General features: G+C 41.9%; 2 protein-coding genes and 1 long non-coding RNA gene across 4 annotated transcripts in view; 1 reads left to right on the top strand and 2 right to left on the bottom strand.

The window, feature by feature from the left end:
- The first annotated feature begins 251 nt into the window (after window positions 1-251).
- Window positions 252-11,415, top strand: kctd3 (potassium channel tetramerization domain containing 3). Its single transcript, XM_088296315.1, has 19 exons — window positions 252-659; window positions 898-951; window positions 1,915-1,960; window positions 2,154-2,227; window positions 2,302-2,360; window positions 2,984-3,064; window positions 3,451-3,594; window positions 3,669-3,753; window positions 3,847-4,037; window positions 4,130-4,245; window positions 5,102-5,189; window positions 5,268-5,384; window positions 5,606-5,776; window positions 5,874-6,029; window positions 6,098-6,194; window positions 7,218-7,411; window positions 7,480-7,618; window positions 7,697-7,819; window positions 8,507-11,415. The coding sequence occupies exons 1-19, from the start codon at window positions 589-591 to the stop codon at window positions 9,057-9,059; spliced, it is 2,559 nt and encodes an 852-aa protein (XP_088152441.1). The 5' UTR covers window positions 252-588; the 3' UTR covers window positions 9,060-11,415.
- On the bottom strand, window positions 2,908-4,650 carry LOC148337391 (uncharacterized). The gene is made up of 2 exons (XR_015843193.1): window positions 3,390-4,650; window positions 2,908-3,227 (listed from the first exon to the last, which is right to left on the bottom strand). It is a non-coding gene; the product is annotated as an uncharacterized LOC148337391 (long non-coding RNA).
- Window positions 11,416-13,438: 2,023 nt separating the features above from the next.
- Window positions 13,439-19,372, bottom strand: part of ush2a (Usher syndrome 2A (autosomal recessive, mild)) — a 158,542-nt gene continuing 152,608 nt past the window's right edge. The window contains exons 84-95 of one of the 2 annotated variants that reach the window (XM_088296343.1): window positions 19,204-19,296; window positions 18,117-18,262; window positions 17,909-18,027; window positions 17,168-17,266; window positions 16,912-17,088; window positions 16,261-16,344; window positions 15,916-16,057; window positions 15,659-15,746; window positions 15,007-15,072; window positions 14,874-14,942; window positions 14,494-14,688; window positions 13,439-14,334 (exon numbers count right to left, since the gene is read on the bottom strand). In XM_088296343.1, coding sequence (XP_088152469.1) covers window positions 14,248-14,334; window positions 14,494-14,688; window positions 14,874-14,942; window positions 15,007-15,072; window positions 15,659-15,746; window positions 15,916-16,057; window positions 16,261-16,344; window positions 16,912-17,088; window positions 17,168-17,266; window positions 17,909-18,027; window positions 18,117-18,262; window positions 19,204-19,296 — 1,365 coding nt within the window. In that variant the 3' untranslated portion in view covers window positions 13,439-14,247. The remainder of the gene's footprint in view (window positions 14,335-14,493; window positions 14,689-14,873; window positions 14,943-15,006; window positions 15,073-15,658; window positions 15,747-15,915; window positions 16,058-16,260; window positions 16,345-16,911; window positions 17,089-17,167; window positions 17,267-17,908; window positions 18,028-18,116; window positions 18,263-19,203; window positions 19,297-19,372) is intronic. The other variant, XM_088296344.1, reaches the window with a different exon arrangement.

Raw genomic sequence — 19,372 nt, 5'->3', positions numbered from 1 at the left:
GGTACTTGTTAGAAGAAGCTCATAACTCGTACTCTGGGGTCCCTTCATTGGCTCCCTGTACATTCTAGGGTTCTTTTTAAGATTATATTATTTGTTTTCAAATCTTTAAATTATCTCGCCCAATTTTACCAATCTGAGCATCGTTCACTCCCACGCACTTGGCTGATGCGCTTTGGCACGCGGAAATGTCTTCAGACGAAAGCGGAAGTAGTAAGTAAATGTGTCTCTCACTCTTGGTATGTACTCTCGGCACAGCCGGTTCACGTTGCAGCGCAAGATGTTATTTACGATGAACGCGAGAGCCAGGCGGTGATGTGAACGCGCCCGTTGGACGATAACGGAGTCATTACACTGGTACCATTTTGGATTTTAAAAGTCCAGTGTTGATTAGGTTGCACAAATAAAGGTCGACCACATTTCGGTCGCGCGCTTTCGGGGTGATTTCATGGAGAAGGGGGGACGCGGCGGAGGCTGTCAGGGTCTGGACACCAGCTGAACTAACCGATCTTATCGTGATGTTAGCATGCTAGCTGACGTGATGAAGCGCTGACTGAACTACTTTGAACTGCTCGCTGCCGGGCTCACATCATGGCGACCAACGGCTGCGACCTGACGACGGGGATGGGGGAAATCATCCAGTTGAACGTGGGTGGGACACGGTAAGTCCATTTCGGTGGGCATGATGGTCACCGTTGGGGGTAATTTGAGAAACTGGGGTGTAAGAGGAGATGTGACTGGATGCTACTTGCGTACATATATAATTGCACTGCGTTTGTGTTTTGAAGCAGTAAAGTGCTCCTCTTCTTGGAACATGTTCATGCATGCGTGCAAATTGTCATCCTGCATTAGCCATCACATCATAATATTAATAACATAACTGTCTCGCTTGCGTTCCAGCTTCAGCACCTCCAGACATACCCTCATGTGGATCCCGGACTCTTTCTTTTCGAGGTAACAACATTGTCATTATTCTTTTGGAAATACGAAGAGATTGTGGGTTATCTGAGGACAAGCAGATGACGTCACCACTCTCCCGCAAAAACACGTCAGCTCAGTTAGGCAGTTTTATTATTGCAGAGATGCAGACATGTTCCATTATCTCATTGTTGTCCCGCTTTATGCGTCACTTTTGGCTCCAGATGCTCTGTTGCTGGGAAGATGATGCAAAAAATTGTAATTGGTTACACCTATATGTGATTTATATCTATCAGATACAATAGTAACACTTTTTCACAAGCGTAATGATTGGTAATGTCTTAGTGCTTCCATCATTGTACTGTATTTATTACACAGTAATTGGCATCAAATTACTACAAGACTGCAGCAACTCACTCAACATACGGTGTGGTAGTCACTTGGACCCACAACGATGACAAAGTTCTACATGAATCTCCACAACTCACTTTGGCATTGTTCCTTGGCACCGAAATTGTGACCGAGAAGCTCTTCAACTCATTTCATGATTCTTGCTTGGCAAAGAACAGTGCCAAAGCAATGTTAAACACAAAAAATATCGAAGCATAGGCATGAGAAAAAAAAATAAATTAAAAAAAGCAAACCAAAGATTTCCAGAATGCTCAACATGCCCAGTTTAGAGTTTGCTTCTGAAAACGGACTACAGTTTCTGTATTGATGGCGTTTTACGTCAGAGAACCCGTAGTACACTTGGAAAAGAAAACATTGTTACAGTGAAAGTTTTGAACGTTTGGCATAGTTGCACTATCTTTCTTTATCTCAGCTCAGCTGGAAGTAGACTGCAGTGGAACAACTCCACGCAAGGAACAAATTCAAACAAGCTTCCTAAAATTCCTTTTTATCAAATTGTGCACCTTTACAGATAAGATTTGTCTAACAATGCAGATGCATGTAAATGGATACATGCTTGCGTTGACTGCTGTGTGTGTATATTTGCAGTCTGCTGAGTGGAAGAATATCCACTCTTCGCGATGAAACTGGAGCTGTAAGTACAGACTTTGTTTACGCGTCCAAAACAAGGACAGATCATTTTTCTGATGATGCAGCATGCTGATGAGTGCTTAATAATCAAAATGCCATGAATAGAACATTTAAGGCGGTGGTCATAACTGTCAGTCATTGTGCGCTATATTCCTAATATCATTCAGCAAAATCACCCTCTCTTTGTCCTTGTCTAGATATTTATTGACCGAGACCCCACAGCCTTTGCACCAATTTTAAATTTTCTCCGAACCAAAGAACTGGACCTGCGGTAAGAAGGCCTATCTAACCTTATGCTCAGATGTGTTAAAAATTAAATAAATCTCCTTGTATGTTTCTTTGCAGCGGCGTCAACATCAGCGTTCTGCGGCATGAAGCGGAATTCTACGGCATAACTCCCTTAGGTACGTCTCGGAGGAAAAGTGTATTTTATAGCTTTGTAGTAACTGGCACGTGAGTGTGCTCCTGCAAGCCACTTTGTTCGCATCTCATCATTTGTCAGAATGTGTACCACAACTGCAATAGAATTAGATTTATAATAAGCGAGCAGCAGTCCCAGAGGAACTGTTTGATTGTTTTACTTCCTGTTTCACTGTTGGAACTTCCCGTCATTGTCATTGTACTTGAATAACTTGAGATTACCTTTGTGGTCACTAATCAAGGCGCATGCCCACATGTCTGTACGGTATATATAAATGATATGAGAGGAAATAAAATGCAGGGCAATTAATGTAAATTTCCATTATGACCTCAGGGTGATGCTGATCTGAACACAGGTGTGGATCCACTTTCGAAATGAATTAATTTGTTATTGTTAAAGGAGAATTAAATGCACATTGTCCAAAGTTTCTATTGTATTTTAAATGTGCATGTCTTTTAAAAGAAATTTTCAATCAGTTGCTGTTGGATAAAATCTACAAAGTATTTAATCAAAAAAATTAAAACATTGCATTTGCCATTAGGTATTTCTGAGATATTTTATTTATTGAGATGTATCTGTATTAAAAAGAAATGTTTGTGTGTATAGTGCGGCGCCTTCTTCTGTGTGAGGAACTGGACCGCTCGTCATGTGGCAGCGTTCTCTTCCATGGTTACCTTCCATCTCCAGGTAAACCAGACGCTTGCTTCACCCATCACGTACGAGACCGAGCCGCTTTTCATACACCGTGGCAGCAGAGCAGCTACGTCGAGATTACGGACGTGAAGTGAAGTTCTCAGCTTGTCCAATCAGAGGACAGAAAGCCAAATTCACATGCAGTGCAGTGTTTAACCTAAAGATGGCGCCACACACGTTTATTGCCCCAAATTCATGATTTCAACAAACATGCACTTAAAAAGTAAGAAAAATAATTACAAGTATATGTAGACAGAATTATTAGACACAATTCTATACAGTTTATGAGCAAAAAAAAAGTTGCTTTAGGGATGCGTACCTCTTTAAGTCCGATGGTTGGCACATTAAAAAGAGTTGACATCAGTGTTGACCTCTCTCAGCTATCCCTGGCCGCAAGTCAAGCTCCACCTCTTCCTGCGACCAACGTCCGGGTCCCAGCGGAGCGGAGGGATTCAGCTACGTCGGTGCCCCGCCACATCCGCCCCTCCCTTGCTCACCAGGATTAGATGAAACTCATAAACTTGGTGAGTGACTCGAAGAAGGTCCACTTGTTTCCGTGTGAAGCCGTTGCATATCACGTGGGCCGTTCTCTGTTCAGGACCAGACCCTCGCAAGGTGCTGATCATAGCAGGACACCACAATTGGATTGTAGCAGCGTATGCACACTTTGTCATCTGCTACAGGTAAATCTGCCACAGCAACACAAGTAAGACGTCTCACTCGTTCAATTCCGTACCGTCCAGCAGTCTCAAATGGTGACAAAAGGTTTCCGACAGGATAAAAGAATCGACCGGGTGGCAACAGGTGTTCTCCTCCCCCTGCCTTGACTGGACCATTGAACGCATTGCACTGAACGCCAAGGTGGTGGGCGGCCCGCACGGAGACAAGGACAAGATGGTGGCCGTTGCCTCCGAAAGCAGCATCATCCTCTGGAGCATCCAAGATGGAGGCAGCGGCAATGAGATAGGTAGACGAGCGGACAACTGGAAATGAACGATGCTTTTTTTTTCCAAACCGGACGGACTTAGCGGTACTTTGTATTTCGCCTGCCCCCACCAGGCGTTTTCAGCCTTGGTGTTCCTGTGGATGATCTCTTCTTCATCGGAAACCAGCTGGTGGCTACAAGCCACACTGGGAAAGTCGGGGTGTGGAATGCCGTCACGCAGCACTGGCAGGTATGTCGAGTGGAAGTCTTTGTGTACTCTACTTGCATGTGCCCTGGAAGGATAAATAGAGTAATCCCTCGCCACTTTGCACTTGAATTCTTGGGGCTTCGGTGTCTCATAGATTTTTCCAACATATTCATAAAAAATAAAGAAATTAAACAAAATACTGCCATATTGCGGTAAGACGCATTACTTCGAAAAGATGACTTGAATCGGAGGATTTGTTCATACTCACGGCCACTGATACAAGGCGCATGTTTGGGTCCCGGCCTCGAGGTCGACTAACGAGAGCACGAGTGGATTTATCCCTTGAGCTGATTGGTTGCGCATAATTGCAGCCACACCCAGCAAGCACAGCTCGTTCAGCACAACAAGGAAATAAAATGTGAAAGTGTTTATTAAGGTTTGTCTCAAAAGAGCTTACCTCAACGACAATCACGCGTTGCATTTTATCCAAAGCTCCTTGTTGATGTTCTTGTCCAAAGAAAAAGTTATTATCTATACTATTTGCGTACATACTCTTGATGCTAAGTTTACAGGAAAGGAGCACCACAGGTGCTGATGCACCTTTCAATTGTTTTTTGGAAAACCGAGAGAACAGCAGGGCTGTAATAATTATTAAAAAAAAAAAATGCGTACAGCTGAAAATTTTTTTGGAAACTTTTCACCCACATTGTAACTTTATATTGCACAGCACACTAAAAATAGATATTTTTCATATTGGCATTTTTATAGAATTTTATAACTTAAATGCTGTATTTAAAAATTCCTGCTCATGCATTTCTGGCTATTTTGTGTTGTTTTACTTGTTTGTACTGTCGTGACAAATTTTCATCTAATTCTACTTTTTGTGAGCACATGCCAGGTTCAAGATGTTGTTCCCATCACGAGCTGCGACACGGCCGGATCCTTCCTTTTACTGGGCTGCAACAACGGCTCCATCTACTACATTGGTACATGTCAAGTCTTTGTTTGACAAGTGGCCAAAATGTTGTCTCTTGATCTGTAACACCCAAAATTCCTTTTGTCAGACATGCAAAAGTTTCCACTGAGGATGAAAGACAACGATCTCTTGGTGACGGAGCTTTATCACGATCCCTCAAACGATGCCATCACCGCACTGTCTGTCTACCTCACGCCTAAAACCAGTCAGTAATAAAATATTAGAGTTCAGAGAAATTACAAATTTTACATGTTTGTTCTTGAAAGTACAACTTGTGGAAAGCCAAGATAAAATTGGAAATGCACGAAGGCTGGAAAATGTGCGACCAGACATAGATGCACATTAAAGTAGTAAATAGAAAGCACAAAAGAAATATAAAATGACATGGAAAGTGAGCAACGTTAGGAATGATATTTACTTCTTCAGGTGTGAGCGGGAACTGGATCGAAATTGCTTACGGGACCAGCAGTGGCGCCGTGAGAGTCATCGTGCAGCATCCAGAAACGGTCGGCTCGGGTCCTCAGCTCTTCCAGACTTTCACCGTGCACAGGAGCCCCGTGACCAAAATCATGTTGTCTGAGAAGCACCTGGTCTCAGGTGAGGGGGCGGAGCCACGATGTTGGATCAGAGAGAAGCACAAAGGTGAAGATGACGGTTGTTTCATCCTCTCTCGTTCATTCTCTGCCGGTGGCAGTGTGCGCGGACAACAACCACGTTCGCACGTGGACGGTGACACGCTTCCGAGGGATGATTTCCACCCAGCCGGGCTCCACGCCCTTGGCTTCCTTCAAGATACTCTCCTTGGAGGAAACCGAGAGCCATGGCAGCTACTGTTCAGGGAACGACATCGGTCAGAAGACTTATCTGAGTGTCCTTGTTGAAGGCTTGTCTCCTTTAGCTGACACGTTGTGCTCTCAGGTCCATTTGGAGAGCGAGATGATCAGCAAGTATTCATCCAGAAGGTCGTCCCCATCACCAACAAGCTCTTTGTGAGGCTCTCGTCCACTGGCAAACGGTATGTCAATAAACACTTAGTTTAACACCTTTACTGATTTTATTTAAATTGAACATATGATACATTTTTTTTAGTGTGACTGTACACATCAACTTCCATCAAGAATTACCCATTCCAGTCCGTTGTAGTACTAAGACTGACCAGTAGGAGGCAGCAGAGTGCCACAGTGCGTTCAGAGTTCCTGATATGACCAAGCGTACGAGTGGAAGAATAAGTAAAAGTTAGGGCTGTGCCATTGCATTTTTCAGGGTGATTTAAGTTGTTTTCAACTGATTATTTTCAGTGGCTTCCACAGTTTTGCTGACTTGCACTGCTCACACTTAATGGCAGATGAGCAGAATCATATTCAGTTTGTATTTCAGTATGAAAAGGCGCTCTTTGCGGCAATCAGTCGTGCTGAAGACTTGATGCCCATTTACATTTTTTTTTTATCATTGTGCTTCCAAATTACAAACATGTTTCTATTTTTAAACCTTTGTATGAAAAAAAAAACAGTTTCAAAGCTTTTTGGGTATCAGGAGAAATCAAAATCAAATCTCAGAAAGGGAGTGGGGCGTAATTCAATCCAAAAGTTGTTTCAAATAATGCCATTCTTTCTCGCTTTTTCTTTAAGCAAAGCGGGAAAAAATTATTAATTATAATTACGTAGAAACTGCATTGCCTTGGGAAACTCTTCCCGTCATTTTTCCTGTGGTGAATGACTTGTAAGATACATTATACAAACATTCAGCACAAAGAGTTGCTCTTCTATTCGTTAGGTCGCCTCCTTATTGGCAAACATTTCATTTCATGTCACAGTTGCAGTGTGTGGATTTTGACCAGAAACATTAAGAAAGAAGAAATATTTAACCAGTTTAACATTTAGGTTTGTCTGCCCCAACCCTTTTTTCAGCAAATCAGCGAGAAAAACACGCCACAAGATAATCACTTGTGATAATCTTTTAGAGGCATCTTATAATTGGATTGTACACCACCTTGTTCTTTCCGTTAGTCAGATTTGAACCTGAACTTTTTGTCTCGTAGAATCTGTGAGGTGCAATCCGTGGACGGGACCACCATCTCTTGCTTCATGGTGCGGGAGTGCGAGGGTTCAAGCCGGATGGGCTCGCGACCTCGCCGATATCTGTTCACCGGTCACGGCAACGGCAGCATCCAATTGTGGGACCTGACCACCGCCATGGACACTGCCATCAAAGGAGAGGAGAAGAAGAAAGACGGCAAGTGTCATCCTCATCGCCATGAGGTCATGTCATGAGGTGAACTGAAGACGTTTCTGTCGCGGTAGATGTCGGCGGTCCCACAGAGGAGGAACTTCTGCAGCTGTTGGACCAGTGTGACCTGAGCACGTCGCGCTGCGCCACGCCAAACATTAGCCCCGCCCCCTCGGTGCTGCACCCCACGCGCCTCCGAGAATCTTGCTCAAGGTAAAGGAGCGCATTAAGAAGAAAGGTGCCACCTCACAAAGCGTCACAACATCACGGGTGTCGTCTGTCCTCCGTCAGTGTGCAGTTACAGGCTCAGGAGGCCATCCCTGAGAACCCGGTGACGTACGGAGCTGTGCGGCCCTACAGGGAGAGCCCCCTGCTGGCTCGTGCTAGAAGAACAGAGTCGTTCCACAGCAACAGGTGAAAACACTTGAAACCAAAGAACTAATTTCAGTGGTTTCAATCAAACAAGCGAGAGTTGAATATTTCACAATTTATTTCTTATGTTGACTATTATAGCTTACCGCTAATGAAAACATCATGAAATGAGAATATTACATAAAATTATTTTTTAAATATAAAAATGAGGGGAGGGTCTTTAATCAATCCTTGCGTGTAACTTTTCGTACTGAATGGAAATATATATATTTTTTTACCGATATTCTAAATTTAGATGCACCTGTAATCTGTTTTTGTTCAATGATATATTATAATTGTCAACATAGAGTATTTTCTCATGTAATGGCCAGCCGTGACTGTTGTGTCTGCTAAACTGCAGAGATCCGGCATCCTTTAGACAGGTGTTTGTTTGCTCTAATGGATTTGTTAATTATATGAATATTAGACATATTTATGCATAGATAATGATTCAAACAATATGTATGGGTTAGGGTTTTTGGGTTTGCGTACTCTGGCTTTCCTCTACGTTTCAAATACATGTGAGGCGTCTCCAAAATGTGTTGCGCAATTAGCTGGCAACCAGTCCAGGCTAAGATAGAATCCGGCTCACCTGTGACCCTGATCAACATTATGACATCTTATTTAAAAAATATATTTTCTTTTCAGTGAACTAGATCAAAATTGTCTTACCTCTATGTTCATCCACAGAGACTTCCAGAACTTCAGTCTGAGTCGTGACATCCTGGACAGCACAGATCAGAGCTCCAGTCAACCCACGGATGCCCGCCGTTCCCTCTGTGATTTTGGTTCCGAGGAGAGCGAGAGGAGGCTGTCTGCCATGGAGCTGTGGATCTGCCGCAGCAACAACGCAAACAACGCGACCGCTTCGGCCACTCCAGGGAGGACGAAGGCCGACGGCGGGAGTCAGGAATGTCCACGGCAGATCCCGGACAGCCCCGTCCCCGGAGGAGCCGACGTCAGGCGGAAGGTGCACCTGCAGCCCGAGGAGGGGGATGCCGCAGGAGCTGCTGCAGATGGGGCGAAGGCGGAAGGAGGCACTAAGAAGAGGGGAGTGCTGGAGGTGGGCTTTCTGGGGAGGAAGAGGGCACCCCCGGTCCCTCTCCTCTCCTCGGGATCCGACGGCGGCGGCAGCGACTCCTCCGCAAACGCTTCCCCTTCCCCCACCAAACTGACGTCCTGTACCTCTCCACGACACAGGAAGTTCAACCCTGAAACGTCGAGTCAGGACAGCAGCCTGTGACCGATTCCTCCCGCGGTCCAAAAACTTGTGAGTGACAGGCAATCAGTCCAGAATGTACCCACTTTCTCATACTAAGGCTGGATTCACACTGCATGGTTTGACAAAATTAGGGTTACATAATTACATTAATGTATTCAATTGGAATACTTCAATAGTAATTAAGGAGAATATATGGGAATTAAACATTTATGGAATTAAAGCAGAACATTTAAAAAGGAATTAAAGGTTGGCTCTTAAAGGGATACTTTACTAATTTTGTAATTTTCAGCAGTAAAAAGTTTGATAACTACATAACTACAGGCTCAGCTAACAACCAATCACGGCTTAGCTTTTGAACATTACGTGAGCTGCGATTGGTTGTTATCTGAGCCCTCAACAAATGTGATGTCATTTTCAGTCGGAAGCAATTGGCAAAATGCATTTTTAAAGGTATTAATTGGACATGAATAAATATCAATATCCTTAAAAGACAAAATATTAACTTTTTACTGTTGAAAACTTTAAGTGTGCCTTTAATAGGGAACTTTAATATAGTTGGGCAAAATTTTGTCATAATCTTCAATGGAGCAATGAAGGTGCTGTTGTGCCCTCGAATGAGGACAAAGTGCGCGAGACCTCATTTGCTTGTCAGCTAAATTCACTTTGAATATAATACCCTGCCATTAAATTAGCCGTTTACCAACCCCCAGTTAATTCCCATGGGGAAATTTTCAATTTGGAATATTTCCATAATTCTCCAGTTTAAATTCCAATGCAAATTTACCGTAAACCTTCCAGAAATGTTCGACACCAAAACAACAAAAATAAACGGCTACTCTAAATCTAAACTGCAGTGAAAGCAAAGACCATTCCATGTGACATTAGAGGTCTAAAGAACACTAAATATGGCTCATTCGAGACGTGTCAATCATTAAATAAGCAAAATAATTGCTGATAGCGTCTGCTGTTGTAATGTGGACGTTTTCTTCAATTAATTCAATTGAGCCAATTAAACACTATGTTTAAATAATTCTATTATTTATATGTGATGATTTGAATGGTGCACGCAAATATTCAGTCCAACAAATTAGGCGAGAGTCGATCAGTCGGAACTGGGCTTTTGGTCCTGTAGTGTAAATCCAGCCTACGTCAACAGGGTGAAGCTCCAGCTTTCCTGGGAGACTAAACTGGATGAGTCGATGTTAATGGAAAGAGTAAAAAAACTGGAGTCAAATGGTACGAGGCATTCCATTAAAGTGAATACATAATATATCCATACATATTCAGATCAATCTAATATTTGTGAAAGCATTTTACTTACAGTAAAACAAAAAAAAAATCTTGCACATGAGACGACAAGAGACACAAAGTGTCTGCTTCCAGTCTGCATTTGCCACATGTTTTCTCACTCGTTTTCTCATGCGCCATCGCATTGAAAGGCACATATCGTACATTGACTGCATATGCTAAGCATGCGCCCTAAAAAAAAATGGACAGAAAAAGTAAATTACGTGTATTTGACTCAAGTTGATAATAATTTAAGGGAAATTGACTACTTTAAAAATGTTTGCTACCTTTTAATACCAATGTATTATTGTTTGTTTTTCACAGTGGTGCCTGCCTGTGCAAGATTACACAAATTATTTATATTTTTACAATTTCACAAGGATCCTACACTACATCACTTTATCACGTTTGTCTCATCTCGCGTGTGCCTTATTCAACTTGTTTTGACGCTCATCAGCTTGTTGCTTTCAAAGGCGATGAGGCGTCACGTCACAGAATTACGTCGCAATGAGGCGGACGACTTTAAGTCGTAGTTAGTGATCAATATCAACGATCCGTGTTGTAAATAGTCGATTATAACTGGAAAGCGTGACAATTCGGACCTGTACGTTTGTGCGGTCATTCGAGGTGAATCTTTACTCTAGTTTAGCTGCATGTGATCCGTTAAAATGATGTTTTACATAAAGCCTTGCATCATACTGGAAAACAGACAAAAAGACTAAAAGCGAAGTGTGCAACATCCTCGTAACGCATTCAAAGAAACTGTCACACTAAACGAAATCCCACTACGATGGATTCATCTGTGATGTTGTCGTCCTTTGTATTGTTGAGAATCATATCTATACTCCCGCCATGCACACACACACACACACACTGATTCTATTGGACCTGACCGCATTTGCACTATGAACACTTATTTTATAAACTAGTATAAAATAAATGTATCAATGTGTTAACATTAAAATTGGTGTGTGGTATGATAATAAATCATTGCTCTTAAAATGTTAGATTGGAATACTATGTCCAGTTGCCTACACTTGTGTCTTCGAAGTGGACATTTTGGACACACCAATAAAGAATTATAATGCAATCAAGTGGTTTGGTCATTGGTAAAGATGGTCAGGGGGGGCTTGTTTAATTCTCTAATGGGTCTAATTTTAAACAATATTCCATCATTTTGGAATAATTGCTATGTGTCCTTATAGGGCAGTACTGGGCAAACTACGGCCCGGGGGCCACATGCGGCCCGTTAAACGTTTTAATCGGCCCGGCGAACTTGAAAAAATTTTAAATGAATGAATCTTTTTAATGTTTTATTTTCTAAATGCTATGGTTTTTCAAAGACATATATATTGTTGTAATGCTTTTGTTCACTTTCATTTAAAATTAAATGTATTTTTTTTTCTCTGATGAGGTGAGGTGACCAAAACACTCCATCCATCTGCTCCTGGTCGGGCCCCTCTGTCAAATTTTAAAACCCATTGTGGCCAGCCAATTAAAAAGTTTGCCCACCCCTGTTATAGGAGAAGTCAACCCCCCCAAAAGTATTTGCAATAAAATGTTCATAGCGTAACTACCAACTATGGCTCACCTGTTTAGTGAAATTGAGCCATGATTGGTCGTTAGCTGAGCCATTAGCAATCGTGACGTCATTTTCAGTCGACAGAAGAGACAAAATGGCTAAACCGCTTAACTCATATTCCGCAAACGCAATATTAATCAAAATGCCAAGTTTAGAATAGTGGGGCTGTAAAGAACATACGCTTGTCAAGAAAAGTTTGGGGTTGATTTCCCCTTTAAACAAATTTACTTATTGTGATTAGCTTATCGTTAGCCTAATAGAAGTTTAAAGATGACCTGGTCACCGATGGTATTAGGCCAGTGCTTCCCAATTATTTTCTGAGCACCACTTCAGTAGTAGGATATAAATCTTTGTAAAAAAAATGATCTGCAGTCGGATGATTTTATTTTGTAATACCACTTGACGAACTAAAGCTGAGTAACTTCAACACACCAGCGGGAGTCAAAGGTGTTCATTTGTGTGTACATTGTGGGACCACTTTGATAACCCCCTCCAAAAATAAATAAATAAATCCATAAATAAATCAAACAATGGCTGAATTTCCACCTGAACATGTTCGGAGTGGGTGTGTCTTCATTTCACTAACCTCCTCGTTCAGACAGTCTCCTCTTTTTGAGACGGCGTGTCGTCACAATGATTTATGACTTTAATAAAACTTTGTGTGTGTGTGTGTGTGTGTGTGTGCGCGTGGCTCAGGGCCACACTGTCCTTTACAATCACTCCACACGCTCTCATTTCACCACCTCTCTCTCCTCCCTCTGTGGCTGACAGTAGCTGTGAACATGCCCATGAATGTGTGCGTGTGTGTGCGCGGGTGTGGGTGTGCGTGTGTGTGCGTGTGTGTTTGTGCCCTCGACTGGCGACCTTGATTGAGGCCGTCGTTCTCACTGCCGCTTTTCTTCATTTTCCAACTTGCCTTGATGCTCCCTGAAGGGACGCAGGGGCAAAAAGTAAATTAACGCTAAGTCTTTTCGTTTCGTGAGACCGGCTCCAGTGTGTGTGTGTGTGTGTGCGTGTGTACAGTGCACTAAGCTACTGTTTGGGGAACTCAGCAGAAAACATCATCAGTTTGATTAAAAAAAAAAAAAAAAAAAGTCGCAGAGTTAGCTTCCATGAAAGAAACTGAAGACAGTGTTGATCATTTCTACTTCTACATTACAACTCCAACTCAACAATACTTAGGTAGTGCAAAGGGAATTTAACAGTTACCTCAATTATTGTATGATACTGTAGATTCCACCTGTAAGCAAAGTTTCGTCCTTGATCCCCATTACCGAAATGTCCTCAAACATTTCATCACTTTAAATGAATGACGAATGCATTAAAGTGACACAACAAACGTTTTACAACTCAGGTGTAATTAATTTGAACTGTTGTAATGGAAGAAATTAAATCCATTTAATATTAAGAAGTTAAGCAGTTACATTAATTTACTTTTTTATACAACTAACAGTATATTATAAAACATGAAATGAAGTCAAATATGGATTATAATATAAATCATACATAATACAAATTCAACATACAAACAATCTTTGTAAAATATGTATTTAAACATAAGATTGCATTTTTATCCTGAAGTAGGCTTGTTTCAATTTGTGTTTTAATACTTTTCTATTGGGTGTGTTACACATGAATTAAAAGCGAAAAAAAAAAGAGTGGAGAGTGTGTTGGCCACATCGCTTATATTTCACTTAATCTATAAAATAAAGAATTTACAACAAACACAAATAATACTGCCACAGTAAAAAAAAAAAAATCAAAACAAATATGTCATAACAATACATTAGACTTTTGTTTTGCCCAGTATGACAACATCTAATAAATACTGGAGTCCCGTGTACACTTTAAATAATCCACAGCTAAATTCTAAGTTCACCCTCCGCTTCTTCCAAGACTAAACTGCACAAAATGTTTGCACCATCAAAATGTCCTCGCTTTATGTCAATGAAAACACCACAAATACTGTGAAAAATAGTTGGCATTCAAAAAGTAACACACGAGGAAGGCCAGGAGAAGTCATGTCAGTCAGTTACAGGACGGTTCAATTAGGCACAGTAACTTGTGGAAACGGCGAACATCAAGGAAGTCGACAATAAAATATAAATATTTTAAGTACATTGATGAGGTCACATTCCCGATATTATTTTTCGACAACCTAAAAGATGTCCACTTGCACTTACAGCAACACCTTCAACAACTTAACATCCGCACATTCCGTTTCCCGCTCTGTCAGTGGCTTTAATGAAGACACTTAGTGAGGTCAAATCAGACCTACGCCACACCTGTATTCATTGCGACGACTAATTAGTCTTGCGATACCTGATTGGGTACCGTGTCTTAAAGATGTGTGTCAGTGAAGGTGGCATGCTCCTTCCTCACGCAACTCAAAGACTTGATGGCATCCGCAAAGTCTTCCTCCGCGTACTGAAACAACATCACATCTTCAGATTAGCCAGCCATCGTGGATAGAAAAAGTCTGCACACCCTTGTTCAAATGCCAGGTGTTAGGGTTACATCAACACACGAAACCATTTATTATTTATTTATTCATTTTTAGACATGAAGCTATGGTTGTCATCTCACCAGTGCCGGTTCCAGCGGGTTGTCCCAGCAGCCCTCTTCCGTCACTAGAGCCTTTTTATCAATCAGCTGGCTGAGGCTGTGGTGCAAGGGATGATGGGAGTAGGCCTGGTTCAGGTCCGCTTGCCTGGGGACCCTCAGGACGGACATGGGGTTGAACGCAGAGCCGCCGCCCACTATTTTGATGTCTGACAGGCCCTGAAATGTACGTTTGGAAAGTTCTGTTACTTTTTGTACACATGAAGCCGTGTTTCCCAATCTTTATTGAGCCAAGGCACATATTTGACACTAGCTGCATAAGGCAAGTCAAGTTGATACCAAAAGCATGCACCACACACACACACACACACACGAAGCCAGCACGCTCGATCAGTGCATAGTACCTCGGTGCACACAGTGTAGCTTTTAAGCGTTACGTTGTTGATCTCAACACAGTCTGCTACAGTGTCAAACTGCAGGGAAGGGAAACAATAAAGTGGACATTTAGGGTTAACCCACAGTGGGGGGGAGTCTTACTGTGAGGCGATCAGGATGAAGCACAGAGCCGGAATGATGTTTAGAACACAAGTTGGGATAAGGCCTCTGAGGGAGGGACACAGAGAAGGAGGTCATGTGAGAAAGATGGAGGATGATCATGTGAGTGAAAGAATGGCTCAAATCAAGACGCAGTTTAGAAGAGATGTTTGAATTTAGTCAATGGAGACAACAGGGAAATGGAGGCCAGAAGTAGACATGAATAAATGTTGTCATGCACCAAAACAGCAGATATGAAAAGAAAACTTTTTTTTTGTAACAATAGAAACTTGAACACGAAGCAAGCATAATTGTCCACATTTTTGTTATATTTAGACTAGACCAGCATCATCATCATCATCATAAAATTAATATTTATATGAATATTATTATTCTCATTAAAGGTAAAATTCAGGTTCAAAATCAAAAACAAACTTTAAACAAGTTGATTTGATTTCTAAATCCATCCACATTGCTTCCTCTACATGGCTCATTGTTTCTTTAGCACCCTCTAGTGGCGATAACGTAAACAGGTAGCACAATGACTTGCTATTCCAACGCGCAGAAGTTACAATAAATACAACAAATAGCGAAATAAAACTAAACAATATCATATCATAATAAATATAATCAATTCTCTCTCTCACTCACTGACCGTGTACGTCTCTCCTCCAGCCTTCCTGCTCTTCTGAAGCATGACCAGAGGAGGGCGATCTCTGGCTGATGGATTCTTCCTCAGAGCTCTGGATGGAAATGGAGGAGTGGGGAAGAAAAAAAAAACATTCTTATTGTGTTGTTCTACTTGTTCGCAAATGTAAATTTTGTTAAAAAAAACAAAACAATAACACAATTCAATCTATCTACATATCTTGCAGAATATGCAGGTAGATTATGTTACAATGGTGACAATACCTCTGCAGCAGAAGGCCCAACATGATAGCCAGCAAGAAGAGACCCAGCAGCGCAAACAGCAAAATGAACCAAAGCTCAGAATAGACTGGTGCTGCCGACATGCTCACTCCTTCTTTACTTGCATCATCTGGATCAACGGGACCTGCCGGGTGAATGCAACATTATTTGGACAGAAGTATCGGGGCACCTCCTCATGGCGGGAAGAGAAAAGAGAGGACAATAATAATGAGTTGGACCCTCCCTTAGTTCCCCAAATATTTTTTGTTGTTTTTACTATATATATATATTGTTTTTTGTCAATATTAAACAAGGAAGCAGGTGTGTATGTGTGCGTGTGTGTGCTACCGAGGCCCGATGCTGGGCTGTATCTGACAGTGGGAGTGGTGGCACTGCCACTGTCTGTGGTACAAGTCACCTGGAATGACAGCGCTGTGGAGGACAAGGGGAGAAAGACAATGTCGTTTGAGGATACTGGTGAATAAAGCTGTTTTTAACAGGTTTGCAAAATGACACATAAGGTGGGACAAATCCTCCTTGTGAAAGCAGAGAAAACAACACTGGGTCGATCTGAAAAGAATGCTATTGTTCATAGCGCCTCTCTGGTTAGCACGATGGCCTCACAGTGCAGAGGTCGTGGGTTCGATTCCCGCTCCGGCCTTCCTGTGTGGAATTTTCATGTTCTCCCCATGCCTGTGTGGGTTTTCTCCGGGTACTCCGGTTTTCTCCCACATCGTCCCTAGGTATGAGTGTGAGCGAGGATGGTTGTTCGTCTATGTGTGCCCTGTGATTGGCTGGCAACCCGTTCGACAGTAGTCTTGCAAATCCTTCAGAGTAAGACCAGGATCGAGATTCAAACCAATACCTCAGGACTGTGAGGCAAAATACCAAAACCACTAGGTTGAAGGGATGCCCACTCCAAATTAAAACTTCTGACGGTGTCATTATAGTCCTCAAGTGGACATGAATGTTGCTTTTAATGTTTGAAAGTGCCCTCACTTTTCTGTGATGTGCGTGGAACATGGAGGTAGCTGTGGAAGCCACTGTAGATCCTGAGCTGACTCTCCGTTACCGTATACTCCCTCAGGTAGTCATTCAGGGAGAAGGCGCCGGTCCAGTCAAGCCAAATGACCGTCAGGTTGCTGCCCACTGACATAGGCGACACATATTGCGGAGCTGCAAAGAGAGACATGACTCGATTGCATTTGCTACGAACGGAAGAGGTGAACTGAGAGTGTGCAGAGAAGTGACAAACCTTCACTGAGTGTGATGACAGTGGTCCAGTTGGAGGCGGTGCTGCCCATGTTATTAAAGCAGGCTACTCGAAGCTCATAGGCAGAATATGGCTCAAGACCTGCGCAAATATGTTCGCAGGTCTCACATAAAACACAACCCGAGCAGGCCACACTCCCACAATAAAACCACCCCAAAAAATATGCTAAGGCTCTAAGATACAATAACTGGCCATCCTATGAGGTGAAAGATCCAAATATTATGCTATCAATAAATAAAATAACAGAATAGTAGAAAAGCATGACGGAATGCATCAAATGAGCATGATCACAGGTGCATCTCTTTAAAGGGAAACTTTACTTTATTTCAGTTATTTAATTTAAAAAGATTACCTCGTATTGTACGCATCCAATATACACAGTGTAAAACACTTCACGATTTTAATTTTTACAATTTTTAGGACTACAGCGAACTGCAACCCAAAATTCACTATGGAAAAATTAGATTATAGATTACAATATATACACGAACAAATATTTGAAATCAAGAAAATAGGTAGTGGTATCCTTTTTTTTTTTTTTTTTTTGGCAATGGCTCAGCAAAGCCAGAGCCAGTTTGCTCAGATGTGATAAAAAGTTTGCAAGTGATGCTAAAGTGAGCTGGAATCAACTGCGGCGGAAGAGACGTTCGAAGAGCTGCAGAGTTTCGTATCGTATAGAACAGTTGCGAGAGCATTTTAACAATCAGACCAATGATACGATACCTGTCACATTGTAGCTCCGCCTCTTGCCAAAGAACGTGATGTCTGCTGGGCCAGCGGCGCACGGGTGACTCACAGGCTGGGGGGGCTGCGGGCAGGCTTTTCGACGATGTAGCTCACAGCTGCATACCGGGAGCGGAAGCAAGAGTGACGGTGAGGTGAGGTGACACTTTGCTGTCAATGTGCAGCCGACGTTACGTTCTCCCCTCACCTCTCGATGATCCCGTTGGGCTGCAACGGCTCAAACCAGGCCAGCTGAGCAGAGCGTGAGGTCAGCGTGACGGCACGAGGAGGCGGCTGGCGGGCTGGGGGGGCGGCCAGGGTGCGCAGCTCAACTACTGGTCCCTGGCTACAACACTACAGTAACAGTTGTTGATCATTACGGCCTAGTGGAAACTGGATAGGTCCCAATTTGGTCAATTTGACATTTTTCACACAAATATATATATATAGGTCAGTCTTCTCGGGATCAATTGGTATTATTAAATTATTGACCATCTTAAGTGTTGAAAATGTTATAGTTTTATCATACTGTACATTCCTTATTAATATCACATTTTTTAAAATTAAATATACATTTATATATGTTTTATTTAAATACACATTTTTCCTTTTAGACATACATCTACATATGTTTTTATTGAAATACCTTTTAGCACTAACTATACTCTTAATACTGCCAAACTCAAATAGAACTTTTTTTTCATTTATTTATTTATTTATTTTTTTTTTAAATATTTTTGAATTATGTACATTGCTTGCCAACCTCTTTGCCCTTCAATATTCATCATTCATCATTTAAAATGACTGTATGAATGTTTTTTTTTTAGAGTTATAGTTAAGTTTTTTTAGGAAGCATATCACCACTTTTTAAAATAATGGGCTGAGTCATATTTAGACTTTTTTTAAAATTTTTTTTTTAACCATGATGCTGGCCACCTCTGTTAAAATCGGCTACATCCTTAGCTAAACAAAGCATTCAATTCCACCCCTGAAATTAAATTATTAATAAATATAATTTGGTTCCGTTTTTTCCCCCATTTCATTTTGAACACACAAAACTGACTACTCCTATAAATGTTGCATTATTGACAGAGTTCTAGTGTAGCTTCTCATGAGATTGCGGGCAAAATGATAAAAACAGAATCGTCAAATTTTGCGTCATATCGCAAGAGATTTCTATCCATCAATCCCCTTTCTGTAGGATTTGTCTTAGTCACTTCGTATACTCGATAAGTGCTTTCAAGATGTTTTGCTAAGAGTTTTAAAGGCCTAACTCCCTTGTTCCATGTTATTACCTCGTAACAGGTGCAGGCCTCCACGCCGACCCTGTACTGCGTATAAGGCAATAAACCATGAAGTGTCTGTTGATGGGATGTTCCCTCTGAGAGCTGTGGGGAAAAAAAGCAGAACAGAGTTTGCGTTCATGCCACTTTAGGGTTTCAAACTGCTGAGGAAGAAAGTAGA

Source organism: Idiotropiscis lumnitzeri, chromosome 5 (genome assembly GCF_059441095.1).
Source record: "Idiotropiscis lumnitzeri isolate Australia: NSW breed Sydney's pygmy pipehorse chromosome 5, RoL_Ilum_1.0, whole genome shotgun sequence".
Classification (NCBI taxonomy): Eukaryota; Metazoa; Chordata; class Actinopteri; order Syngnathiformes; family Syngnathidae; genus Idiotropiscis; species Idiotropiscis lumnitzeri.
Note: the sequence above shows the minus strand (reverse complement) of the source record. Positions and strands in the feature narration are given on the sequence as shown.

Coding starts and splice junctions, on each gene's coding strand:
- kctd3 (XM_088296315.1), top strand. CDS start 589: ATGGCGACCAACGGCTGCGACCTGACGACGGGGATGGGGGAAATCATC. Junction 952..1,914: donor CCGGACTCTTTCTTTTCGAG/GTAACAACATTG, acceptor GTATATTTGCAG/TCTGCTGAGTGGAAGAATAT. Junction 5,385..5,605: donor CTACCTCACGCCTAAAACCA/GTCAGTAATAAA, acceptor TTACTTCTTCAG/GTGTGAGCGGGAACTGGATC.